General features: G+C 40.4%; 1 protein-coding gene across 1 annotated transcript in view; it reads right to left on the reverse strand.

The window, feature by feature from the left end:
- RALGAPA2 (Ral GTPase activating protein catalytic subunit alpha 2) overlaps window positions 1-26,728 on the reverse strand; it is a 313,050-nt gene that overhangs the window by 64,290 nt on the left and 222,032 nt on the right. Inside the window, exon 37 of the mRNA XM_069495868.1 lies at window positions 19,777-19,904. Within this exon, the coding sequence (XP_069351969.1) occupies window positions 19,777-19,904 (128 nt within the window). The remainder of the gene's footprint in view (window positions 1-19,776; window positions 19,905-26,728) is intronic.

Consider the following 26,728-nt stretch of genomic DNA (forward strand, 5'->3'; position numbering starts at 1 on the left):
GAGCACACACATGTGCACACGCTCACACACACGCCCCAAGCAGAGTCCATCTCCGTGAGTCAACTTTCAGAGGGATGGTGATCCATGACAGAGGCTATAAAATGTGCACATTACGAATGGAAGTGTTCCTAGGAAGGGTGCTACGAATCTGAGCCACAGAGCTGCTGCCTCCACAGTCCCATGTAATGCCACCTAAGTGCTCTGCTTCGCATGACTTGCCACAGGCTGCCGCAGATTAGAGCTATCGATCGCTCCCTGCAGAAGGGTCTCGCTGTGCGAAAGGAAGGTGAGCGCCGGAGACAGACAGCTCAAGTATTGATCTGCTCCAGCGGGAGCCTGTGGTTCCAAATGAGGGTCAGCACTCCTTCACACCACCTATGAGAGTTACAGTAATGTGCCCGGGGACACTGCAGAGACGGGTGAGCCAGGCCAAACGCTGGAGTCTCACTGCCACCCCCTCTCCTGGCAGCTGGTCACAAGACCCAAAGAGGCTCTGTAAAATCTCTGGCTTTTTAAAAAACACAATGACAGAGCCTAGTATGGACATTCCTGTTGAGCACTGCCAGAGGCCATGTTAAAAAACTATCAAGGCAGTGTGGATACATCTTCAAGTATGTTCTGCAGTGTCAGAGACATTCGCCAAAGCCAGAGGCCAGCTCTTATTACTGATACAAAAGACAAAAACCTTTCCCCACTAAAAGTTGACCCCTCCCCCCACTTAAAGCTTAACATTTAAAAAAATTGGCCCAAATTGACATTCTCCTTAAGGAAATCTCAGTTATACAATATGTAATGGCTTTCAAAAGAGTTTCATGAAGACAAACTTTCAACGGCACAAGACAAACTCATCTTAAAAGTGAAAAAAAAAATTAAGAGGTACATCAAAACTCATGATTCGTGAAACCAATATAAAATTAAATAAAGGATTAATAAAAGATCAAACTGAAAATAAGGAACCCAAAGAAATCAAGCTGAGTAAGAACAAAAGGTGTTTCTGTGGACACGGAAGCAGAGTGAACTCTATTGCTTTGGATTACGAAGTCATTTAAAATCAGTTATCTCTTTTTGGTATCCATATTAAGTCATTTCCTTCTACAAATAGGGTAAAGACATCTTGTGGTGTAATTAAATAAATGGCACTTTAGTCTCCTTTCCCCTAATTACAAATGCCTTAAAATGTTTGCATTTCTGATTTTAATCCAACTAACACCTACTGAGTTCTTATTATGTTGGATGCTGGAGACTGAAAGATGAATAAGACACAGCCTTTGCCTTTAAGGAGCTTGCTGTCTGGTGGAGGGGGCAGAAGATGCCTCAGAGCCTTCCCTGCACCTTCCACCTGGGAATCTTAGAGCCCTGAGCAGCCATGTAGGAAGTCTGACTGCTATGAGACTAACCCAAGTTAGCCAAGTGGAGAGGCTGCCGAGTGAGGAATGCCTGGCCAGCCCCCAGCTGTTCCAGCTATGCCAGCACAGGTGCCAGCCATGTGAGAGAGCCCGGGCAAGAACCACCCAGCTGAGCCCACTCAACCCACAGAACTATGCGAGATCCTCCCTCCAACATCTCCCCTTTATAAATGTCTTTTAGAGATAGGATCTTGCTGTGTTGCCCAGTTTGGAGTGCCGTGGCTATTCACAGGTGTGATCATACAGCCTCGAACTCCTGGGCTCAAGTGATCCTCCTGCCTCAGCCTCCTGAGTAGTTGGGATTACAGGCACTGGCCACCATGCCCAGCTCTTGTGAAAACCTTTACACTTAATCCTGCAGATCTGTAGCCTCTAATATGAGATGACAATGTCAGGACTTTTACTAATATTTATTTTTATCTAAAATAAGGAACTAATTTAAGCTTTACTGAAATTTAATGCATGGGCTGACACTAGTACCCTTCTTGCCAGGTCATCTATCAGACTGCCCAGGGTCAGGTTCAGTATTTGAACCATCCAGAGGGAGAGAGGAGGAGAGGCTGACAGTAAAGCCCTCATTCACATTCAGTATAGTGAATTGTGTTGTGGTTTACATGAGCCTCTATACTGAAGTTTTGAATTTTATTATCTTATAAATAGTATCATCTTTATAATAAATTGTCCTGAGGCGGGGCATGACTATGAGAAATCTTTTGTACTACACAAAGGTTTGCTGTTTAACTCACAGGAAAGTTCTCATAAAAGCTGTTGAACATAAAGATGAATTACTCATTTTTCTTTCTTACAGAAAGACAAACGTTCTAAATTTGGTGACATTTTCTGTGACGACAAGGAGCTGAATTTATTCATTCACTCGGGAAGCATTTGTTGAACAAATATTTGCTCTGTGGCAGGTGCTGAGGTGACATCCAGGTTGGTCTTCACCTGGAACACACCTGCGTGGCTGGCATCCTGGTCAGCGTCCAACTGAGGCCTTGTTGTACCCACTGTTAAACATTTCCACTATCACCCTTGGAGGCATCAGTGAACAAAAAATCTCTGCTCTCACGCAGGGGGCACAACATGTGTAAAATAAGGGAACTATATAGTAAATTAGGGGAAGACAAGGGCTGCGGAGAACATAAGACGTGTGGGTGTGCCACAGGGGGTGCTGGGAGGGGCATGTGTGCAGGTGTGAGGGGCTCGTACACAGGGAGGCGGGGAGAGCCTCCAAAGGGGCGAGGGAACAAGCCATGTGGACGTCTGGGGAGCAGTGGTGTAGGCAGGGGACACAGAGGGCACAGGCCTCCCCTCTAGGACTCTGGCATTGACTGTGAGGGAGGCGGGCGCCTGGCGAGAGTGAGCTGGCAGTGGCATGGCCGGCTCACATTTCAGCAGCTGGCCCTGGCTGCCACGCTGCAGAAACTGGGGGCGGAGGCCACGGTCAGCAATGCACCCTTAGGGAGAGGGGACACTTTGACACTGAGTGAGAAAGTGACTGCTATTTGAAAGAAACATGCCATGGAAAGAAGACCTTGAATGGAGATGCTGGAAAGCGCTGCCTTCAGTGTGGGAATTTACTGTTGAAGATGGCGTATGTTTTCAGAAAGCTCTCACATCTCCACCAGCAACATGCTCATAAGCACAATTTTGTAAGCTGTTTCTAACCTTCCAAATAAGATTTCAGTACATTTGGAATCTGTTTGTTAAAAAATATACCGATGCAGTAACTGGTCTGACATTAAGGAAGATGGAAATTTCCAGCCAAATGTCAACAAGAACCTCTGCAGCACCGGTGGCTAAGGATGAAAACTGAGTACCAGCACTGTGATTTACTAGGCCGAGACAACAATCTGTTCCAGCTGCTCTATGGATCTCTGCAAAGTTTTGTTTTCAGCTATGAAATCAAATATCAAAATAAACTGAGCTTAGACGGATCCCTTGGAATCAAGGAATCACAGAACTATTAAACCAAGATTACAAAAATAAAGCAGCACATTTAATTCCATTGTAAAATTTTGCTTAGTTGCTTTCACTAAGAAATTAATATTTTACATACAAATACTATTATACTATTTATTTATAGTATCAAATAAAACACTTCAAATTATTTCCTCGTTATCACATCCTTTCAAAATTCTCATTAATTATACTTTATAATGTCATAACGTATTAGTATAGAACTCGTATGTACTTTAAAATAAATCAACACATGCGTGTTTGGCATACTTAAAAGTTTTTTGTTTTTTGGTTTTTTTTTTTGGTCTTTTGACAGGGTATGTAGTAAGAAAAAGTCTGAAGACTTCTGAGGCAGGCAGTGGGTTCGAGGCAGGTGTCCTCAGCCACTAAAGTGAGGACAGCCACAGTCCAGCCTCTGGCCCCTCCTCTGGAATGGAAGGAGGAGCAGCGGCCACAGGGCCACGATGGCGGGCTGCTCACCAAGAGCCTTGCTCACTCAAGAAAAGCCTCAGCACCTTGGAATGGGCTACGGGCATTTAGGTAATCAATTGTAATCAGTTTAAGAGTATCTTTTTGTAAAACAAAAATTAACAAAATCGTTGTGAAATTTTCAGCCTACTGAGTTGTAGATGACATACACATGATGAGACAACGTATCAGAGTTACACAAAAATATACGAACAATCTGAAGCTGCAGCTAGAAATCATCTTTTTCCTTCGAGCTCCCATGACCCTCTGATTTTCTTTTGTATCGTGTGTTTCAATGATTCAGCAAGTACTCACTGAGCAGTGACTGCACGCCTCTCCTAGAGGACAGGTCGGTCACATTCTACCCCGTGTCACAGTTACAATTCCTACTGCCTGGGAAGCCCCCCGAGAGCAAGGCCACTCATCTCTGCCCGATATAGTGCTCGAGCCGCCACTTGGATGTTGGCTGGAGGAGGAACACGAAAGCATGGCATGGCTGTCCTGATTTGCCAGTGCACGTGTGGCAGAGTCTGGGACCTGAGATGTGCTACCAGTGGGAGCCGGGAGAATGGCGCAGCCACTTCTGCTCACAGAGAATGAGCGAGGGAGCAGGCTCTCCCCTACACACCTGCATCCATCAGTCTGTTCATTCATTCCTCGATCTATTTTTACAGTGAGCATCCTCTGCCAGGTCGTACCCTGGGCTCTAGGTGGTGGGGATACAGCAACAAACGAAACAAAGTTCCTACTCTCAGCACTTTACATACCAGAGGGGAAAACAGACATGAAATAAATGACAAGAGCTAAGGCAGACGGGGAGTGAGACTGCTCAGATGGAGGGCCTGCTACGTGAGAAAACCTCCTCATGAGTGACTTCTCATCCGAGACCTAAAGGAAGGGGAGGAGTAAGCTATGAAGATCTCGGGGTGGGGGCAGGAATTTCAGGAAGAGCATGTGGTTCCTGAGGCTGGAACATGTTTGTGGGTCATTATAAGGATTCTGGAATTTTCTGTGGGTGAGAAGGGAAATCAATTGGAGAGTGTTAAGCTACGATTTGCTGTGATTTCTATTTTTGAAGGAAAACTCTGGCTGCTGGACAGTTTTCCAGGGGGAGCGGGGAGCAGCAGGGAGACTGGGAAGAGGCTGTGCCCTAGTCTAGGGGTGAGGAGCACGGCTGGGACCAGGGTGGGGGCCCTGGGGTGTGGGAAGCAGCTGGATTCCTGTTACGTTTTACGCATAAATTAATTTTATATATACTCCACTCCATAAATTCTTATAATGATCTGTAAGCGATTATTTTCCTCATTTTACTGATAAGGAACTAACAGAGGTAAAGATACTTGTTCAAAGTCAAAGAACTAGTTATTATTTAATTCAAACTAGAATCAAAACCCAAAGTCTGTTTGAGGCCAGCTAACCACACATTACCTGATAATCTGGGCACTACAAAAGACACATCTTATAATTTATCTGGCACGTGTAGAAAAATTGCTGCTGTGAAGGAAGGAGAACGTCCCTGAACTTTTCTCGGTGAGAAGTCTTCCCAGTGATAATCACAGCGGTCCGGTGTTACAGTGTCAGTGACACTGCTCAGCGTGAGAGGGGGTTTACTGTCCTACTGAGCCAGCGTCAGTGACGTTCTAGTCAAACGATCAGGTCTACGTGACAAACCCACTGAGGAAACTGGGGGTTTAGCTCACGTACACATAAGGGCATCTACGCTCCAACCACGCGCAGCTCTTGGACTTCAAACCAAACCTGACCTGCTAACTTATTTCATCTTTACGGCCTAAAGAGCGATCACTGGGCAAATTAATCCAGAGAAAAGGTGTGATTAATTAAAACGTCTGGAAATTTATGTCAGAGGAAGCCAAAATAAATGAAAAGGAAAGCATATCCCATTCTGATCTGAGCTAAAACACATACTTAGGGAAGTATGAAACGCTACAAAAAGTGGAGTGGTTTATGTGAAGCGTTTTCCTTATTCAAACTTTCTGCACAAATTACATACATCTGACAAAATTATGGAGCATAAGTACAAAAATAATGTTTCTTTTTATTCAAATAATTCTGTTTTCTGATGTAGTCTTCTGATGTGCCTAACGTCATTATATGCAGAGAATGTTTATCTTGTTAGGTAAAAGTTCTATTTTTCCAAATCAACGAGTAGATAGCATTTCTAAGGCATTCTAAAGAGGCTCTTCTTTTGAAAGGGGTTAAAAATCCTAGGAAAATACTCTTTAGGTTTAAAACTGATTTACATTTTTCCTGATATTCATATTAAAATTGGTTTCTATGGAATACAAATTCAATTTAATTAAGTTCAATTCATTTAATTTTTTAAATGTGCAAAGAAAAACACACAACCTATGTATTTTCTCATAGCCAAGCTGCACTCTCAGCAGGAAAATATAATATGATGACAATTTCCATCTTCTTGTGGGAGAAAGTTATGGTTCTTGGATGTTAAAGGCAGAACATAATGGTAAGTAGCAGCAGCTCTCCCCATCAGCTCTACGCCTTCTTTAAATTCCACTGAGGATGGCAGTTTGGATGGAGACCCCAAAATCTATTCTGTCCATCTGTTTTATTATTCTTAGAACAACTGTCAAAAGTTGCCCAGGGATCAAGTTGCAAACATACTAATTTGCCTTTGAAAAGTAGGCCCTGGGGGAATTCTGGAACTCTGCTTATAAATTCAGAATCCTATCAGCCAGCCAGCCTGCCCTACCCTTTGTGGAGGTATGAGACTTTGCACTTCCAGGCATACATCTGCCTCAAAGCAGGGATGCACTGATATACTTATACCCCACTTCATAGGCAAATGAAGGGAAAACCAAAGGGACTTGGCATCTTAAGGGCTGGCTTGTTCCATGTCAAGCAGACCCTGAGATTTTAGGAGGCAGCCCCTTCATTGATCGTTGGTGGATTAAGGACCAAAGCTTTGTACTGGCGAGTTTAAATGAGTGGACACGGCAGAAGGACACATATTCTGTACTCTTTTACTGTCCTAGGACCAAATAGGAAGATTGAAGAAATGAAGCATTAGAAGAAATAAGGTGAACATAAAAAAACTTAAGCCACTATACATTATCATTTCATTTTTGTAATTCTGATTACACAGTCACAAAAAGATCATTCAGACATACAGAATACCAGGGTTTATAAGGAATAATGAGAAACGTCCAAAGAGGTGTCTATTAAAAATATGGTGGCATTCTGGGAACATGCTACTCTGCTGGAAACTGAAGCAGCCGTGCACTCCTCAGGTCAGCTATGTTGAAAGCATGTGCAAAACACAATGTAAACATTAAAGTGCACCTGGACTCCCTAGTGCCTGGCACACTGGACACCCGATCATGGAGAGGGAGGAGAAAAGGGAGCAGGGCACTAGCACTGCCCTTGTGGCACCTTTCCTTCCCCCATCTTGGCCCCAGTGGGCTCTATCAAAGGCTTTCAAAGCACAGGGATTCAGAAATGTATCTGAAGCACAAAATTGAAAGTACCCATTTCAGAGTTTGGTAAAATTCCTCACTAGTAAACTAGAAAGGACTTCCTTTCAAGGCTACCATGATGGCATTTGGATTGTACTCACCCACAGATTACCAAAAAAGTATTCTGCTTTGATTAAAAAATTTGCTTGAGTGTGTTGCAAATTACTCTAGCGCGGAAACCTGCTGGGAGCTCACTGCATACACCAAGGCAGACTCAGCACAGAAGGGATCACCATTTGGACTTGCCTGCTTTGTCCTTCTTTGGCTTTGCACAAGCTCTTATTATAATAAGGCATGTATTATCCTTTTTAGAGATTTGAATAACAGAAAGTCTCACTTTCAAAATATTGCTTATAATCCCAGAGTCTACTAAATGTTCTGCGGATGCTGTTTATGGCATTCTGTTCCTTTCAAAATGGGACTGATAATTAGTAAACTGAAATTTGATTAATGTTGGATTAAGAGGTTCTGAAGTCTCACTGCAATGTGTTATTTCAGTCTGTGGGCACTGGAAGAGACTGTCTTTAGGAAACTTGTTCCTTTCCCTTTTCAGAATGGGAAGATGGGCTTAAAACCCTAATTTTTTTTTTTAAAAAGAATTCAGTTTGTGTTCAACAGTTTGTAATGTAAGATTCAGGGTTTTTTTCCCCAGTCTTTTTTTGTTTTCTGACTTTGAAGCTGCAGCCAATGAATTAACTATTTAAGAGAGAATAAAATAAACTAGAAATAAAAGTCGTCCTCCAAAGATGCCAAGGGTGAGCCCTTCCTGGTTACCTCTTAGTAACTTGGCATGGATAAAGGATTCAGACAGCTTCAGATCTCAATAGGCTCTAGCAGAGATTTTGAGAATATTAAGAATGCCTCTGAAAACAAAGGACTTGTCTGGTATAAATATCAAAGCTTGTGAAAATGAGCACTAGATAATATTTGAGAGAAAAAATTTTAATTTATACTATGTCATGCTTCTTCAAGTTAGGGATACCTCTTTTAATTTCATTGAGATTATAATGTCCTGTAATGGTCAGACTTTTTTCCATGCTCCACAGCCAGATTCCAGTTTCTTCCTTGCCTGTGTTAAAATTCATAATCTTGCTTGGCTACTGCTGAAAAGTGTGGAAGAATCAGGAATAATGGCTCCCTTTGAAGCTGTGTCATTCCCCAAGTAACCTGAATGCTAAAGAAATATGTCACTTACAGAATGACCTTTTGCTCTTAGAATATTCAGACATTAATAAATGTTAAATGCCTAGAAATCCTAACAGCACTATGAAAAAGGTAAGTAGGGTCAGCAAATACCCTCTTGCATGCTTTTGATATGACGACCATTTCCACTTTCCTGACAGCTTTCTAATAGCAAAATGTATTTGGGAACAACAGTGGAATTTGTGTCATCATGACCGAATGATTACGGTGCAAACCCGAGATTCTTCTGGGGCCCAGCAGGCTTCTGGTCCCTATGGAAACGAAACCTCCGATATTGTCCTCCACTCAGCTGGAGGACGGAGCGCCGGGAGGCTTTTGTGCTCGGTGAGATTTCTTCCACAACCTTCCCGCAACAGACCCCAGGGCTTCCTCCCGACTCTTTTCTAGTTGAGATGCAAATTAATCTCTGGCTGATTACACTTCCCTTAAAGCTACTGACAAAGGCAGCTGTAACCAGAGTTTGCGGACTTTCCAACAAGTGACTTCAGCTGTCAGTATTTGCATGTGCGGCCAAGGCCCAGGCTGCTCCAGGTCTCAGAGCCACCGAGAGCTTCCTTTAGGCATTGCAGGCGTTTTATTTACTTGCAGAAAATGTACATACAATTATGTTCTTGCATTTAGAAATGGACTCTGACACCGAAAGTAAGGCCTTTTCAGATACTTCTTTCTGATCGGGGACCAGAGGGTCACTCCTTCCCGGGGAGGCCACAGCTCTCACGGCAACATTAGGCATCCCTCCTGCTTCCTTCTTGTCTGTGAGTTTTCTGACTTTAACAATGTTCGACTTCAATCTCTCTCTCTCAAAAATTAACTCAATAAACTTATGGCTCTAAGAAAATGGAATTACTGAATAGCCTTCACTTCCTTTTCACTGTTCTCCATAAAGTTGTATTAATTTCAAAATCAAATATAAAGTCAATATTCTAATTGTCAAGATTCCCACATAAATGTCCTTCAGTAATTTTTTGGGGTGGTGACAGAATTATTATTTTGAAAGCAATATAAAGAAATATATACATAGCACTTTATCTTCTCATAAGAAAAAAATACACAAAATACAATTTTTTTCAGTAAAAATTATAACTTTTTTGCTCTTGAATACCACTATCTATGTATTTTTGCCAATATAGTTCACTTGAGAACTACTTATTGAGTTCCTACTATGTGCCAGGTGCTGTTCTAAGTGTTCAGGATATAGCTGTAAACTAAATATTAAAAAATGGAAAAAAAGACTTTAAAAACATATTTATATGCATACATATTCTATCTGTAGAGCTATAGCTCACCTTGGACAATCATGATTTTCAATTTTGAAACATGCAATTTTATAAAATATGATTTGCTTTAGTCTTCTCATTCTGTTTTCCAAAATATTTACCAGCTTAATCTCTCTCCATCTCCTTCCCTCCCTCCCTCTCCACCTTCACACACACATACTCGTAAGTACTAAGAGTACTTCCATTCCCAGAATGGAAACAAGGCCCCCACTGGGAAAGCCACCATATCATCAGGAGCCAGTGTGGCCAGGAGCTCTGCCTCTGAAACAGAAGAGGGCAGGCCACGGCTCAGCCTGGCAAGGAGAGAGTCACAGGGTGAGGTGGCTGTGAGAGTCACAGGAGGGACTCAAGGCAGCGTGCGGGGTGGGGGGGCAGCAGAGTGGCTGAGGACAATGACAAGGCGGGGTCACCCTGGAGGGAAGCAGCACACCCCTAAGAAGGACTGGCAGTGTGACACGAGGTGACCCACCCAGAATGGAGTTGACAGTGGCAAGAGAGGAAGGCTGGGGCTGTTCCTAAAATGCCCCTAGGTGCAGCATCAGCCTGGTTCCCCCACAGATTGTTAGATTTACAATAACTTTTGCTGACGGATGACGTTTTGTCTAAGTCACCTACAGCGAACATAGCCAAGCGCTACTACGCCTCTCTCCGTGGAGGTTTCCCCTGCCAACATGGCGCTTCTCATAGGCCTCAATTCCATGGACCAAGGGCGGAGGGCAGCTCTGATCCCAGGGAGCCGACCTTTCACACAGAGGAGGACCTTCTAAAAGTCACTGGATGAAGAGCATTCTCTCAGCCTTTATTTTAACACCTACGATGATAAACGGTAAATATTTCCTGAGACCCAACTCCACACTTGGGTGGTTCTAGTTTTTACAACAGAGGTTTGAAACCCCAGTATTTATGGGGGCCAGGCTGAAAACATGATAATAACACCTGCAGGCGACACTTACTGGGCTCTCACCAAGTACCAGGTACTGTTTTACCTCCTTGGCCTGTTAACCCTCTCACTAACTCTCTGAGGGAGCCACCTGGCAGGGTGTCACAGTGGTGGTGGCCTGCAAGGGGAGACATGAGGAGGGGCTGTGGTGACCAGGAGAGCACATGCCCTGTGAAGGGGCTGATTGCTGCCAGCAGAAGGAAGCCCCAGTGGGGACAGATATTCTGATTCTTTAAGGGAAGTCAAAAATCTAGATTTTTAAAACTGCAAAATCTCCCAATTTCTCAGTGTGGCTGACAAACTCAATGTTCAGTTTGGTTTTTTGTTAATGCGAGGAGGCCAAATGTAGTTCAAACAAAGCCCATCTGTGGGCTGGATTTGGCCTGCAGGCAGCTGGTTTCTCTGCTTTGGTTTTTGAATGTTTGCCTTGATATTGAGGTAAAGCTGCTTCCTGGTTGCCTCTGTTCATTGGTCCCAGTTCTGCAGACTGATTTCCTCTTTTAGAAACCTTCCAGGCCCCTGAAACAATCCCTTCTTGGTTTTAATGGCTCCCCAATGCCAAAGGCATGATGGTCACAATTTCTCTGGACTAGCTCCAGGTTGGCGGGTCCTCTTCAAATATGGTCCCCCAGAGGAGCTCACACTTTTCTGAGCACAGACACAATGTCGTAGCTCCTGTGAGTGGACCTCATGTTTCTCGTGCTGTGGTCTCAAGAGAACACTGGTGTGGTTGACTGTTGCATCACCCTCTTGTGTCTCATCTCAGATCTGTGGCCAACCAAAATCCTCAGAGGTTGTTCACAATGATTGCTATCAAGCCACATCACCCACATCACCTCATCCCGCCACTTACCCAAAACAAGCACAGGACATTACATTCTACCCTCTTAAATTTCATCTTGTTGGCCGGGGCCCGGAAGTCTCATCTGTTGACATAATCCTAATGTCTGACTTAGCCTGTGTCAAATTAGTTAATCTTCTCAGCTTTCTTACAATGTTAATTTGATAAATATGTTCTAGACCTTTGTGAAAGTTACTGATAAAAGTGCTGAATGGAAGAGGGATTAGACAAAGCTGTGGCACAGAAACCATACCAGAGACACAAAGCCACCAGCAAGACTGGTGGTCCATGAATTAATGCATTTTAGGTTTGGCCACAATGAAATCACCCAGCTGTCGGGGTCCTATCTTTTTCTCTCATTTCTGCCAGATGATCACGATACTTTATCTTATATTTTACCAAAGTTTAGATTTAAAAGTTTCCTCTAATCTCTGAAAATAGTAATCTTATCAAACATAATGTGTTTGGGATACTTTTTATTCTTTGTGAACACATTCTTTTCTGAAGGTTCACAAGCTATTTGATGATTTGGTCTACCAATTTTACAAGGGATCTATGCAACATTCCAAAATTTGTCCTTTAATCCTATTTGAAAACAAGGAAAATATTTTCCTGTTTCATTTTGGGTGCACCCTTCATTCTATGTGATTCCTAAAAAAATAATTCTAGTGGTTCTGAGATCACTGTTGTAAATTTGTTCCACAACCAGAGATAGTGGCCCTGAGGAGGGACCTTACTTGCAATGGTCAGTTCTTTTTTTTTTTTTTTTCTTATTGTATTCTCAGTGATTCAAGTTTGAATCTTTTGATCTTCATGTGTGCATTTTAACCATGAACTTGTCACAGACCACCACTTTGTGTAGCTATATTGGCTTCTCTTCCATGCCTCCTTTTTTTCTTTCTCAGAGAAATATTAGTATTATAATTTTAAAAAATCCTATTATTAAAAATCTCTCATTCCTCATTCCCTTTTACAGTCTCAACGCACCCATGGGAATGTGCCATTTCTTCCTCAGAGCTCTACTTTTTGTAACGTGCTTCCCAAGTGTATAGGGTACAGGTCAGGTCTACTTGCATTTTTCTCCCATTCTTTGACACACTCAAATATAAACTCATTACTTTCTGCAACATCCAAAGCCACAAATCCATTCTTTCAAACTGCTAAGAAATGAATCTAAAACAAATCAGTAGTTCCCCTTGTTTGTTTCCTTTGCCTTCTGAGAGGTGAGAGTGTATACCAGCCAAGAATTTATCAAATGCTAAGTCGCCTTTAGTTGAAGGTACCTTGGAGCTAATATCAAGTAGTAGAAATTCCCATTACAACTAAATTTTGCTTCAGGTCTGTTTAGAAATTTGGATTAGAAAAGCTTGTCCATCCCTGCTCCCATCTGGGGTATGACTCCATTCTGGCTGCTGCTCTTACCCAGCCCCTCTCCCGTGCATGTTCCACTCACAGGCACTTCAATCCCACCCACAAGTGTTTTTTTCTTTTTGGTGCTGCTATTGTCTGATATGTTTTTATCTCTTCCCTTGCAGTAATTCAGTTCTAGGTCCTCATATACCCAGTCCTCCAGGTGAAGACTTGAGACTGCTGAAACCAGTCATGGATAAGACCATCCAGTAGGATGTGTCTTTCCTGACCAGTCTGCTAGAAGCAACCCTTCATTTCTCTCTTCCTTGCATTCCTGGGAAACCACTTTCTCTCATTTTCTTCTGCCTTTATCTCCACCTCCTCCTTCCAAGCCTACTCTTCAAACGTTTCAGAGCGTTCTGTCTGTGATTCTCGTTTCACCCTCCCACCTCTGTCAGTCCAGCAGGTCCCACACTGACTCGGTCCACCTCCTTACATAGATATCCAGTCCATCCCCTACCACTGTCTTCACTCAGGCCCGACTCTCTCAGAGCTCCTTCCACAGCCCCAGCAATGTTTTCATCACCTCCATCCTCGGTTTGTGTACGTGTGTGTATCCATCCTCTGCTCTGCTATACAGAACATATTTGTCATTCTCAAATGTGAGCTGTTCTTTCAAAGCTTAGTCCATGAGCAAACACTGTCCCCTCATTTGGAATACCTTATTCATATTTCTACTCCTAGTGGCCAGGACAGTGCCTAGCATGCGGCAGGGACACTGTAAATGCTGACAGATGCATAACTGGTTCTGCACGGCAAAATACAACACATGCTACCACTTCTTTTCTGAAGTGTACAGATTATGAAAGGAAGAAATTAAAGGTCTGCCCAGGAAAAAGAACTAAAGATCCCACTGGAGAAGAAAGAAACAGGGTAGTTAACGTTTTAGGGAGAGGGGTCATTTTTGAAGAGTGTAAAGTGAGAGCAGACTTTAGCAATGATATTACAAAGTCATGGGTCTAAGAGAGAAGGTCTGGTATTATCAAATATTTCCGTTAATAGAAAATGAAACTCAATTTCACTTGCGAAAGAATGAGACACAAAATTACTTTTTCTTAGGCAGCTCAGTTCTCTTCATCAAATGCTGATAGTTATACAGAGTAGAGATGGTGAATGTCATTGAGACTATTGTTCTATTGAAGTGGACGTTTATTTTAAAAAGCCACCATCTGTCTGATTCAGGGTGAATTCCTAATGGGCACACTGCATACCGTGTGGCAGCCTTTTCCCCGAAACAAGTTATCTGATGAGGAGAATGAAAGCCCTAGCTCAAATGATTTTGGAAACTTCTATCAGCTGACCATGGTTTGATTTGGGGTCCTTAGTTGGCTTGGGAACTGTAAACATAACATGTGGCAGGCTTCCCATTTACAACCCTCTAGGCACAGGAATAGGCCCTCTGATTGCCCATGAGGGATAGAAAAAGCAGATGGCAGGTGAGTTGGCCCTCACTGCTCAGAAGAGCAGTGGCCACAGGACGAAGGCTCCACTTGACAGATTTGATTTTGCCTGCTCAGGATGTCACAAGAGAACCCTGGAGGGACAAAGGGGCCAGGCAGACATATTACCAAGGGTGCTTTCCAAACACATCCCTACTGTGTTCACTTTTTTTTTTTGAATCATGTAAAACAATGGTATTTTTCAGTCTTCTATGTGCCTTTGCCACATAGTTCCAATTGTTTATCATTTAGCCAAGATTTCTCAAACAAGAACTCTTTTGCTACTGATTCTAAGCTAGATTTACTGCTCAAAAAGACACAAAAAGAGCAAATTTGCTCCAGTAATGCCCCCCATCTTCAGCTTAATCAGTAAAGTTTATTTTCCTGAACATTACTGAACAATATTAATACACAGCTGCCCACATTTCTCCTTCTAGTTAAATCTTATGTAAAACTAAATCCCAACTGACACTATTTTAAAGAAGTTAAATATCAGTCATTAGCTGGGGAGGGGACAGGTAGATAAGAATAACGCCCCAGAGTAATTCCATTGGTTCTTTATTTGTTATCATGTTCAATGTTTGGCTATGTATGGTCAATATAAGAAACCAAGTGCTCCCTTTCTAAAAGGTTTATGGAAGTTCTCAACAACACGTCCTTTGTTCATAAAATAGTGATTCTGATACCTAGGAAATAAGTGACATTTGGATGAAATGAGCAGTTTGGCAATGTTCTACATAACAAGTGTAATCTAAGTATTAGAAAGAAAATGGGGATACAGGGTTGCCCATATAAAACGGCCTCAGTTGACAAAGAAATTTCCCTTTCTTTGTCAGCACTCACCACTGTACCTAGTATCTTGGGGGAACAAGATAGTAATTCTTTCTCAGATTTTTTTGTCTCTTAAATGAACTTTTCTTCTAGGGCTGTGCACACAAGCTGCTACCTACACTCCTTAACGGGTCCGGGTTCATATGTCAATACAATTTTGCCAATGGATATACCGGCAGGCGTTAGGAAGGGAACCAACTCTAACAAACACCTAGGAAGAGAGTTCCCCAACTCGTCTGGAGGCTTTCAGGAGGGGCTGCAGGGGTGTGCGACCGGCATAGCTGCACATGGGCAGTGTGCTTCCCTGTGATGGAGTGTTCAGTGGAGCTGCCTACCCTGGGGGGCCACACTCTCCTCCTAAGCCAGAACTTGCTTTGAATGCAGAAGCAAAGCAGTAGCACCCTGAGAAGCATGAACGACCAAGAAACCCTGCTGCATCCTTTCTCAGGGGTGTTACTTCCCTGTATCAGCCGACCACTTACTCTGAAAATGATGACACGGAAGGGAAGGAAAAATCAGGGTGACTCATAGTCTCTTTTCCTGCCCCTCCTTCCTTACTCATCAATAAAGTGACGGCAGACAGTGCTGGTAGAATATGTGCACATGAAAGAGTGAAATACTAAGTTTTATGTGGTGTTCCCACTCTTCCAGTAAGAGCAAAATATATACACATGCATGAGCTATGAAATATGAATTGCATAATTTTGGTGATTCCATATATGAGCTAAATATTCACATATCTGCATATTAACCTGGAATTGTACAATATAAAGAAGAGTGATATGTCTATGGCCATGCCACCCTGAACATGCCTAACCCTTGTGTGACCTCAGAAGCTAAGCAGGGTCATGTCTGGTTAGTACTTGGATCTGAGAAGAGTGATAACAGTAATGCTAATAATTTAAATTTTTAATATTTCTTTACTTAGAATAACACTGAATAGCAAATTAAAGAAAACCATAACAAGTCAAGAGATTATAGAGGAATGGAAAAAGCTTTATATTTTAGTACCTTTAAGGGTACTTTTTCCTGCTTTTTGAAAAAGGGGCCCCACATTTTCATTCTGCATTGGTACCCTCAGGTTACGTAGCTGGTCCAGGTGCCAGTTGTGTCCAAGGTACTGCTGATCTCCTTAGTCCTTGGGAGGCTTGCACAGGCTTGGGGTGGTGAGGCCTATACTCCCTTCCTACCTGTTGCACCTGGCATCAGGCAGCCCTGGGTGCTAATGCCAGGATGGTGCGCTAAGATGAAAACTTCCAAGGTGGGCATGAGCAGAGTGAGTCAGGGAAGCTCGGCTTCCTTGGGGATCAACCACAACACCATCTCTGCTGGAATCTGGCTCTTGGGCCCATCACAGGCACCCTGATGGACTTGAACATGCATACAATCCGGAAAAGACACAAGCTTACCACTGGAGAACACTCTGAGTCCCCGTACCCTCTGCCTGAAATGCCACCCCTGCTCTTGGGGACAGCTTCCCTCGCACCCCTCCAATCTCAGACTCTTTTTCATCCAACTCTCTATTTAATTTCTTTATATAACTTCTCCTAATTCACTTATGTATTTATTAGTGTGTTTGACTTCTCTGTGAAGCACATGGGCACGAACCTGGTCTGCCTTGCCCCCTGCTGTAGCCCCAGCTCTTGGCACTGGACCTGGAGGACAGCGAGTCCATAGTAACTGTTTGTTTGGTAAATGAATAAATGTAATTAGACATCTATAGTTAGGATTTGTTAGGTTATTCAAGTTTTCTAAATTCAAATCTAAGACTTATCTCAATGTGGCAGCAAATTCTAGACATCAGGTAATCAGGTATGACAAAATCAAATGAGTTTAGACTTTTGCCAAAGCATGTTGACCTGGATGTTTTAATAATTAATTATTAATGGCTTAGGCAGGCACATATATATACAGAGAGAGAGTTTTAAAAATTAGCAATTAGTAATTTTTTAAAGAACAAAAATATTTTGAAAATTCTCCCCTTTTTTATATTTTTTCCTTTTTTCTCATTTTCTCTTCTTATTATATCCCTCATTTCTGGCCTGAATATTAGCCCTTCTGCAGACAAAAATTAAAGAATAGTTAAATGATTGAAAAGTTTTTAATGTATAACATTTCATTTTTTGTTTTCAATAATTTACTTGAATAGCACCAATTAAATCTTCTCAAAGTGTAAGAAAAATATTTAAAATTTTTATAATGGTCAACATAATAGGTTTTGTTACTTTCTTTTTCCTAATTTCTCCACTGAGTTGTCCTCTGTGATGTCAAGTTGGCTGTTTTATGGTTCAGAGCTGCGGTCCCCAGGCCCTGGACCGTGGACTGGTACCCACCCATCCATGGCCTGTTAGGAACTGCGCTGCACAGCAGGAGGTGAGAGGCAGGTGAGCTAGTGAAGCTTCATCTGTATTTACAGCCTCTCCCCAACGCTTGCATCACCATATAAGCCCCACCTCCTGTCAGACCAGCAGCGGCATTAGATTCTCGTAGGAGAACCCTACTATAAACTGCGCATGCGAGGGATCTAGGTTGCGTGCTCCTTATGAGAATCTAATGCCTGATGATCTGAGGTGGAGCCGAGGTGGTGATGCTAGCACTGAAGAGCAGCTGCAAATACAGATTGTCATTAGCAGAGGGGTCTGACTGCACAATAAATGTAATGCACCTGAATCATCCTGAAATCATCCTCCACCCTGATCCGTGGAAACATTGTCTTCCATGAAACTCATCCCCGGTGCCAAAAAGGTTGGGGACCACTGGTTTAGGGTATATTTATTAACCCACATTAGCATCAGAGCCCTAGCTAGTATCCACATTAGTCCTGATGTGATTCCTTAAACAATTTTTGAAGTGATGCTGAATACTATCCTTTGAACTTTCTAAAATATTGTTTTCCCTAAACCTGATTACTCCAATGGTTCCATATTAATTCTTATTTAAGGAAGCAGTGTCAACAAAATAACAAAGCAAGTATTTTATAACGAGAAGTTCAATAAGTGAAGAAGGTGATGTGACAAAAATCACAATGGACTTAATATAAAATGGAATTTTCTTATTTGCAAAATAATATTTTTTTGTTGCCTTGGTCCAATATACTTGACTGATGAGTGTCCAGCTTGTCCTAGTTGACATGCAAACTGACAAGCCAATCACTGAATAGGTCTTTCTCATTTCTGCCAAGAAGCTCTTTTTAACAGCATGTGAAATGAAAACTCCATGCTCAAGGCTGAATCGACACCAGCCATAAGATTAAGTCTAGAGTGTTGTGGAAATCACTGCAGAGAATGCCATCTCCAAAACACTCACCCCCAACCTGGACAAAGCACGAGAGTACACTGAAGGGAATAATGCTGTCCTGGCCCCCAGGGGAGGGACCAGATGGGACCTAATAGCTCTTTTCTACTACTAATTTCTATGATAATTCTAAGTTGCCACATGGCATATGTATTTTTTTTTTTAAATCTAAAGGCAGAATATCAGTCAATGAAGTGACTGGGATTTTAATGAAAGGTATTTTTCATGAACTGTATCTATTTACACAGTATATTTCTCACCCACCCCCACTCCTACCCGCTAGCACCACATCACTTACTATTAGGTTGGGAGGAGTATACATAAAGAGGTCAAACACAATACAGTTTTAATCATTATCAATCATAATGTCAATCATACCAATATCAATCATACCAATCATAAACAAAGAGATTCTAAATATTATCAGGGGGTCAGATATTTTTTGCAGCAATTTTATGAAGTCACTCACCTTAATCTCTTTTTCTTATAATTTGAGGTCATGCTTGGATTTAAGGATTACAGCATGCCAATTAATGCTTGAGAAAAAAATTACAAAAGTGAAATCTCTTTTATTTTTAGAAACAAAATCAGGAACCAGAGAAAGAAATATTAATGATTTGGGGAAATAACAAAAGAATTTCTAGCTATTCTTACTGATCAGTCCAAATACAACTTTGTTCAGAACGCCTTTTCCTCTCTTCCCAACCAGATGCAATCTCTCCCTCCTCTGACCTTCCAGGACTCTATTTGCACTTCTCAGGTGGCACTTGCCACATTCTTTGATTTATTAGAGTCATTTCATTTGCTTCTGGTTTCTGGTAGGCGCCTGAATGAGACTGTTAGATTCTGCTCAGCATTCCACCTTATACACAATGGACCGCAACAAATAGGGAGGATACAGGAAGAGACTGAATTTGGCAAAAAATACCTAAGAAGGTATGAGCATCTCACGATAGTCACAGTTTCTCAGGCACAAACACGTGCGTAAATTATAAAAATAAATTCTCCTTAAGTTCAATACAGCACAAAATTATTACATTTAATATAAATTAACAAATGGTATGAAAATTATATTATGTTATTTTCAACATAGATTGAAAAAAATCTTTCTTCCCTCTTCAGCTTAGGTTTTGATACTTACCTCTGATGAAAAACTGACAGGAATCTCGATTCTGGCATGGCTAATAAGTTACGCATTTAAAGCAAAAAGATACAAGCTCTGGTAGAGCGGGATGAGGCACTTCACAGCCCTGCTGGCATTGATGCAAGTGGCACATATAAGGCTTGGCAGCAGCTTCCCACTCACTATGGCTCCATCAAACAGAGGCCCAAAAAACGGAACCTGTGGATTCAAAATGGAAAAACACTTGATTTTCAAAAACAAGTAAAAGTCAAATCAAAGCTATGAGAACAGCTGACTGATGTCTGAGACCTGAAATGTGTACAAGGCTGTCACTCACAAAGCAGTTTCTCTTAATAGGACATGGGTCAGGGGCTTTCAAGTGAAGCAAGAGTGCTCCACAACAGCCCTCTATAGGAAATCTCCAGCAAAACTTTCAATAATAAATTTATCACGAGGTTATTCTTTTTTTCCTTCTGTTATTATTTACAGAAATGGCATTGCTCTTTCTAAGTGCTTACAACATGTAGATTATGCATGGTACACAGATATGCCTCACTGCACAACACTAGCCTTGCGTTCTCCTGACCCAGTTTTGGAATTGGTAATGGTCCTGCCATGGGTCCTGATGCACATTAACTCCTAAAGGAGATGATGACTATCCCTGTCAACAACCACAAGGTCTTATTTACAGTCCTCATTCTTCTTGAACTTTTACCCCTCTGCTTCCAAGACACTGAATTATTCTTATTTCCTTCTACTTCCTTAATAGAGAATTAGCTTTCCTTAGTCATTTCTACCACGTGGGCAACCCACAAAGTTTTTGCGCCTGTTTTGGATTTCTTTCTTCGCTTTCATTTTTCTTCCCCATTAGAATTTCATTAACTCCATTCATTGATATGAAGACTATAAGCTCCATGACTGGGTCTGCCTTGTAACTCTTACATTCATTCACTTTTTCACTCATTTATTTATTCAAAAATACGTATTATTGTGATAGATGCTGTTCTATTCACTGGGGAAAAGGCAGCAAATAATACAAAAATCCCTGATTTCATTGACCTTAAAGTTTCTTGGGTCTTTAAGAGAGAGAGTAAACAATATAAACATGTAAAATAAATGACAAGTAGTAAAAGTGCTAAGGTGAAAAATAGAGCAGGGAAGAACAATAGAATATTTTTTTTGGTGTGTGTGGGAGGTCTCTAATTTAATCAAATAACCAGGGAGCACTTTAAAGAGAAGATAACATTTCAGTAAAGACCTAAAGGAAATGAGGGAATGAACCACAAGCTTTGAGGACATCTGATGGAAGAAATTCCAAGCAAAGGAACAGCAAACACACAGCGCTTGTGGTGGGAATAGAATTAGTATATTTATGCAAGAGCAAGGAAGGCACAGTGGCTGGAGCCAAGTGAGTGAAAGAAAGAATAGAAGGTGATAAAGTTGGACAAGTGACAAGAGGGGCCTTGTAGGAAATTTTAGGGTTCTGGATTTCTACTCTGAGCAAGACAGAAACCACGGTTTAGGGAAGTAGAGGATATGATCTAACCTATATTTTAAAGGTACTGTTTGGCCTCTGTGTTGGAAAAACTACAAAGGGGAATTACTGAGACCAGCTGCGGAACTACTGAATAATTCCACAAGAGATGATGATGGCTTGGATCAGAATGGTAGCAGGGGAAGTGGGGAAAGGTGGTGGGTTTCTGGCTATATTTTGAGGGTAGAGTCGACAGGATTTGTTGAGGATTGTTAATGAGAGAGAGAGAGGTGTCAAGGATGGCGCCATGATTTCTGGTCTGGCAATTGGAAGGCTGGAGCTAATTTTTGCTAAAGTGGAGGAGACTGAGGGGGAGCCTCATTAGTTCAATTTTAGACGTGCTAAGTTAGAGATGGCTGTTAGGTACCCAGCAATGACGAACTGAGGAGGGGAGTGGATATACCAGGCTGGAAGTCAGAGGAGAGGCCTGGGCTAGCAATGTAAATATAAGAGTCATTCATTTATAGATGGCGTTTCTAGCCATGAGATTAGACGAAATCATCAAAAGAGCAAGAGAAGTGGCTCAAGGACTATATCCTCTGGCTCTCCAATGTTCAGAGGTTGGAGACATGAAAAACAATTAAAGAGAAGACTGAGAAGGAATGGCTAGAGATGGAAGAGGAAAATCCCCAGTGATTAGCACTGCACCTGGCACATAGTTAGAATGCAAACACCTGCTAGATGAGTGAACTTAATATCTTAAACAAAGTAAATTAATGAATGCGGGTCTCCATCCCAGGTCTTTTGAATTCTCTCAACAATTGTTTATTTCTAAAACACCCTTTCTGTCACTGGCATTAGGGGAGGGGTTTGGGATACAACAGTGAATGAGAGACTGTTGTTACCCATGAGGAGCTGACATGATAAGAAAACTATGAACTGATATTCCTCAGCAAAGATGCAAAAATCCTTTACAAAATTACAGAACAAAAACTCTCAGCAAACTAGGAATAAAAGGGAACTGCCTCAATTTAATGAAATCTTAAAGGGAAAAAATATGGTATCATAATTAATGATGAAATATTAGATGTTTTCTACCAAGGATCTGAAAAGGCAAGGATGACTATGCTCACCTCTTCTACTCAACATTTCTGAGGCTCCTAGTCATTACAACAAGGAAATATAAGAGACAGAAAGAAAAGAAAGAGGGAGAAAAAAGGAACATAAAGATTAGAAATAAGTAAAATTGGCCAGGCATGATGGCTTAATCCCAGCACTTTGAGAGTCTGAGGTAGGAGGACTGCTTGAGGCCACGAGTTCAAGAAATAAGTAATATTATTTTTATTCACAGATTAACATGATTATGTACATGAAAAGTCCAAGGAATTTATCTAGAACTAATAAGTGAATCTGATGAGTTTCAGGATACAATATACCCCCCAAATCAGTTACATTTCTTAATCTTAGCAACCAACAATTGAAAAATAACATTTAAAAATGCTATTTGTAATAGCATCAAAAACCTAAAATAAATTTGACAAAAGATTTGCAAGGCATCTATACTGAAAACTACCAAACAGTGCTAAGATCAATTTAAGACAATTTAAATAAATAGAAAGAGGTACAATATTCATGGACTAGAAGTTTCAATATTTCTAAGATGCCAGTTTTTCTACAATGGAGCTACAGACTCAATAAAACCCAATCAAAATTCTGGCAAGCTTTTTTTGTAGATATGTACCAGCTAATTCTAAGTTCATATGGAAATGAAAAGATATAAATTAGTCAAGACAATAATAAGAAGACTTATATTAACTGATTTCAAGGCATACTATAAAATTATAATAATTAAGAAACCATTATAGCAGCACCAGGATAAATATTTCAATGGAACAGAATATAGAGTCCAAGAATATAACCACATATATATGATAATTGATTTGCAATAAAGGCAGCATATCAATTTGGTGGGGAAAGGGAAGTCTGTTTCAATAAAAACACTAAAATAACTAGATAGCCATATGGAAAAGTGAACCCTGACCTTCACCTGATTCGATAGACAAAAATGAAATGAATTATAGACCAAACTATTAAAGCAAAAACCATAAAGGTTCTGGAAAAAAACATGAGAAAATCTTCACAATCTTAGGATAGGCAAGGATTTCTTAAAGTACAAAGGGCACCAATCATAAAAGAAAGAAAATAAAATGGACTTTATCAAAATACTAGAAATTCTGCTCATGATGAAAGTGAAAAAGGCAAGTTATACAAATTCACCAAACAGGACACAACCCCCAGGTCCATCCACAGGAGGATGAATGAAAAATTTGTGGTATGTCCATCCAATAGAATATTCCACAGTAATGAAAATGAACAAACCGTAACTACATGTAACATTATGGAAATGACCCAAATACAATGCTGAGTGAAACAAACAGATACAAAGTCATATTATATAATTCCATTCATAGAAATTTCAAAAACAGATAAAACTGATCAATGGTGACAGTAGTCAGAATAGAGGCCATCTTTTCAGGGAATCAGTGATTGGAACGGAGCATGATAGAGACCTTTGGAGCATGGCAATATCTGATATTTTGATCTGGGGTGGTATTACACAAATGTGTTCACTCTAAAAACATCCATCATGCTGTATACTTACAATTTGTGTTCTTTTCTTTATTAACATATATATATTTCAAAGGAAACATTTTCTAGAAAATAGCAAGAATATAAAGGATTTGAACAACACAACTAACAAACCCACCCTAATGGATACATATAAAATACTTCACCCAACAGTTACAGAAGACACATTTTTTCAAGCATGCACAGAATGCTTGAAAATTTTAAAATTTTAAAAATTGACCATTTGTAGGCCAAGGATCCACAAATACAGTCATCAGGGCCTAATGCCAACCTGGCATCTATTTTTGTATGGCCTGCAAGCTAAGAATGCTTTTATGCTTTTTACTTTTTAAATGGTTGGGAAAAAATAAAAAGAATATTTTATGACCTGTGAAAATTATATGAAATTTAAATTTCAGCTTATAAGTAAAGTTTTATTGGAACACAGCCACACTCATTCAATTACATATTGTCTATGTTGCAGTAACAGTGGAGTTAAGTAGCCGGGACAGACAATGTATGGACCACAAAGCCTAAAATATTTACTATCTGGCCCTTTACAAATAATGTTCGGCAAACCCTGGTATAGGTGATGAAGAGGTCTCTATACATTTCAAGGGGTTAAAATTCCCCAATCTATATTCTGTGCCCAAAAAGCTATTGACAACAAACAACAAAAAGATAATTAGCACAAACCTCTGTGTTTAGAAATTAAGAAACATACTTCTAAATAACTCATGGGTCAACAAAATATTAAAATGGAACTTTAAGAATATGTTAAGCTAAGTTATAATGAGAACAGGAGATATTATAACACATTACAGCAGTACCTACAGGGAACGTGTAGAATTAAATGCTTACTTTAGAAAGGAGTAAAGACTGCAACTTAACGAGCTCATCTCAAGAAGTACTGAAAAACTGAAAGAATCAAACTCAAAGAAACTAGAAGGGAAGAAACCATAAAGACGAAAGTAATAATTAAAGAGATAGAAAACACACACACAAAAGAGAGGATAACCAAGATCAAAAGTTGGTTCTTCTAAAAAAAGTCTAATACAATTGATGGGCCTTTGACAATGTGAATCAAGAAAAAAAGAAGGCAGAAATAAGTAACATTAGAAATAAAAAGGGATACATATAGATACTTAGAAAATATGCACAGCTTATGCCTATAAATTTGAATTTAGATGAAATGGCCAAATTCCTAGAAAAATATAATTTAGCAAATATAGATACAAGATGATATATAAAAACTAGGTTAATTCTATGAGCTTTGAAGTAATTGAATCACAGTTGAAAAAAATTTTTTAACAAGGAAAAGCTAGCTCAGATGGTGACACTAGCAAAGTCTACAAAACCTTCAGAGAACAAATATTATTTTAGAGAAACTTCCAGAGTATAGGAAAACAGAAAATAAACTTATTTTATTAGGCTAGTACAATCTTAATACCAAAATGAAGGGCCAATCTCATTCATGAACATGCATACAAAAATCTCAACAAAGTATCAGCAAACCAATTCAATAATGTGCAAAAATAATATAATATTATGACCAAGCTGGATATATCCCAAGAATACACATGTGGGTTTTCATTAAAAAGTCAATCTGTATACTTAACCACATTAATAGATTAAATGAAAAAAGTCAGATGATCATCTCAAAAGATGTTTAAAAAAGTGTTTCATAAAATTCAAAATTCATTTATGAAAAAGAAAAATTCTTAGCAATCTAGGAATAGAAGGGAACTTCCTTAATCTGTCAAAGAATATCTATCAAAAACTACAACAACTACTAAATGATGCAACATCAAAAGCCTGATATGTGAGGCTGTGAAGGAGGGAAGAATGTCCCCTTACATCACATCTAACAACATTGGCACTGGAGATCCTTGCCAACACAGTAATCTAAGAAACAGAAATAGAAGATTATGAATTAGAAAGGAAGAAGCAAACCTATCCTTATTTCAGATGACAGAATTGTATTCACAGAATCTCCAAAAAAATCTATGGAAAATGGTCAGGATTAATAAGAGAGTTTATCAAAGTTAGTGTATATGGAATAAACTCATAAAAATCCTAATGCATTTCTTTCCATTAGCAAAAAAAGGTTAGAAAAGGAAATGATATTATTTAAAAGAGCATAAAAATATGAAGTCCATAGGAATAGCTCTAACAAAGAAAGTATAAAGAAAGTTACAAAACTTCATTGAGAGACGTTAAAGTCATCTAAATAAATGGAATTATGTATTTCTTTATGGACCAGAAGACTCAATATTGCTGTGATTTCCCTGCCTGGAATGATTTATGGATTCCATGTAATGTATGGGTGTACCTTGACAAGCTGACTCTAAAACATTTATAGAAATGAAATAAGACTAAGAAAAGCTAAGGCATTCTTAAAGAATAACAACAAGATGTATTCTAAGCTGTAGTAAGAAACACAGTGTGACAAAGGCACACTGGCACAGTGGAGCTGATGGGACGTGCAGGAAGACACAGCCTCCCATGTGCATGATGACTATTGAAAACTCACTTATGGGGCTAACTGGACATACCAACCTGTGAGGTGGGGTATTAACCTATAATATATGGTATGTCCTTGGAACCAGGGACCAAGACATGGTGGCATTTCTTCCATACCTAGAATATTCAGATCTAGTGTGTGTGTGTGTGTGGGGGGGGGGGGGTCTCTCACTTTACTCCTCCTGACCCACATACAATTTTTTTTCTCCTGTTCCTATGATGCTAGTCTCTGATTTTAGTTTTTAGTACTTAAGGGAACAGCACTCCTGCCAGAAGATGACACAGTGTTCTCCTGAGTTGAAAGCAGAAACTGCCACCAGCTATTTCAGGCTGCACAGACCACTGGACGCTGAGGCAGTCAAGGAAGTTCCAGGGTAGACTGGGTGAGTGTCCTGCCCAGAGGAAACGGTGCTGCTGC

This window comes from Eulemur rufifrons, chromosome 20 (genome assembly GCF_041146395.1).
Source record: "Eulemur rufifrons isolate Redbay chromosome 20, OSU_ERuf_1, whole genome shotgun sequence".
Taxonomy (NCBI): Eukaryota; Metazoa; Chordata; class Mammalia; order Primates; family Lemuridae; genus Eulemur; species Eulemur rufifrons.